Below are 2,076 nucleotides of genomic sequence, written 5' to 3' on the forward strand. Positions count from 1 at the left end.
TCTGGCCAAAGCAGCTCCAGGACTCCTGAAGAGAAAGGACCTTCCTTTTTCTCCCCTTCCTGTGATCATATGCGATATGCCTTTTGCTAAACTCCAAGGGCTATTAAGTGCAGAACAAAGACTTGTTTGGGGTTCAAGCATCAGTGCTATAGTGACTTCCTCTGCTGCTTATAGAAAGAAAAGTTCTTATTGGAGAAGGCTCACTCTCCCTAGCAGCCCCCAAAGAGGGTGCCCTGGGCAATTCCCAATCCCTTCCTAACATGACCTTGTTTTCCTGTGGACCGAGACCAAGAGGTTCCTCCCACCCTACTCTTCTTGAAACCCAAACTCCCTTCTAATTTGTATAAGGTCCACATCCCTGGGATAGACTGATTGCAGAAACTGCCTTCTCTCTCAGAGACCAAGCTAGAGACTCAGGTAAGCAGCCCAGGAGTGGGTTTCAGAGGCTGCTTCTGCTTGAGGGTTTGAGAAAGTGGTTCCAGAATGACCAAGACTAGCCTGAGAATCAGGCTGGGGAGACATGAGCAGTGGGTAGAGCTGGGTCAGGAATGGAGCACGCAGGCTGCAGAGAACCCATGAGGCTGGAGAAGGGGCAGTGCCCTGGCTGGGGAGGCTCAGATCTTTCTTAGGAACACAATGGCGTCCTTTATGGTGTGGTGTCAGACACGACAGGAGCTGAGTTTCCCTTGTGTTGGAGGACAAGAAGACTCTGTCAACTGTGATCCTGGGTGAATATTGGGCTTCCCTGGTGGCTCAGAGGTTAAAGCGTCTGCCTCCAATGTGGAAGACCTGGGTTCGATCCCTGGGTCGGGAAGATCCCCTGGAGAAGGAAACGGTAACCCACTCCAGTATTCTTGCCTGGAGAAAGAATCCCATGGACGGAGAAGCCTGGTAGGCTACAGTCCACGGGGACGCCAAGAGTCGGACATGACTGAGCGATGGAACGGAACGGAACGGATTTCAGGGGTACAACTTGTCTTACTCAAAATCTGGCTTATTTATTTAATGGTTTATTCAAAAGGCTCACCTAATGAGCTGCATGAGTGTATTTTATTTTCCAAATATATTTCATATCAAAAGACCTTCTATATTCAAAGACAGGACTGCTAGGATTTTAGGTCATTTCTGAGCTCACCACCTAGAGAGGAGGACGACCCCTCTGCAGGGAGTGGGAGTCAGATGTTTGTTGGAAGAGTATATGTGAATGTCTCCTTACCTAGAAAAGCTCTTAGGAACAGGGACATCTTTCTGGTTGACCGGCAGGGAGACTGTCAGCCAGGGAGGCTACAGGTGGGAGCTGGGGTTCCCTTTCTAAGGCGATGCTTTTCCTCCTCTGCCCCTTTTCTCATTCAGATTCCTCCAGGGCAGTGAGGTCATCATGGCTCTGAAGTCTCTAGCTGTGTTGCCACTGCTGGTCCTGGTGCTGCTGCTGGTGCGGGTCCAGCCTTTCCTGGGCAAAGTATCTGCAGCCGCCAAGTTCGAACGGCAGCACATGGACTCTGGCAGCTCCCCCAGCAGCAACTCCAACTACTGCAACCTGATGATGTTCTGCCGGAAGATGACCCAGGGGAAATGCAAGCCAGTGAACACCTTTGTTCACGAGTCCCTGGCCGATGTCAAGGCCATGCGCTCCCAGAAGAAAGTCGCCTGCAAGAATGGGCAGACCAACTGCTACCAGAGCTACTCCACCATGAGCATCACAGACTGCTGTGAGCCCAGCAGCTCCAAGTACCCCAACTGTGCCTACAAGACCACCCGGGCGGAGAAACACATCATAGTGGCTTGTGAAGGAAAACCGTACCTGCCAGTCCACTTTGATGCTTCAGTGTAGGTCTCCACCTGAGGCCAGAGCAGTGAGATGCATCACTTCATCACAAAGGCACCTGCCTCTCCCTCATGTTTCCTTGCCCTGGGGGCAATAGCTCAAGTTAGTTAAGGCTTTTATCCCTGCAACCCCCAACACACACACACACACACACACACACACACACACACACACATCCATGTTTCCCTGGCATGAGGGCACTAACTCAAGCTAGGTAGGGCTCTTATCCAACATACACATGCTCCCCTGGC

At 51.4% G+C, this 2,076-nt stretch overlaps 1 protein-coding gene across 1 annotated transcript; it reads left to right on the plus strand.

Moving 5' to 3' along the window:
- Nucleotides 1-1,378: 1,378 nt before the first annotated feature.
- Nucleotides 1,379-1,831, plus strand: LOC129563174 (seminal ribonuclease-like). Its single transcript, XM_088840353.1, has one exon. The coding sequence runs from the start codon at nucleotides 1,379-1,381 to the stop codon at nucleotides 1,829-1,831; it is 453 nt and encodes a 150-aa protein (XP_088696479.1).
- The last annotated feature ends 245 nt before the right edge of the window (nucleotides 1,832-2,076 follow it).

The sequence above is a fragment of the Moschus berezovskii genome, chromosome 9, assembly GCF_049115385.1.
Source record: "Moschus berezovskii isolate FMDL1 chromosome 9, NW_MosBer_1.0, whole genome shotgun sequence".
Taxonomy (NCBI): domain Eukaryota; kingdom Metazoa; phylum Chordata; class Mammalia; order Artiodactyla; family Moschidae; genus Moschus; species Moschus berezovskii.

Coding starts and splice junctions, on each gene's coding strand:
- LOC129563174 (XM_088840353.1), top strand. CDS start 1,379: ATGGCTCTGAAGTCTCTAGCTGTGTTGCCACTGCTGGTCCTGGTGCTG.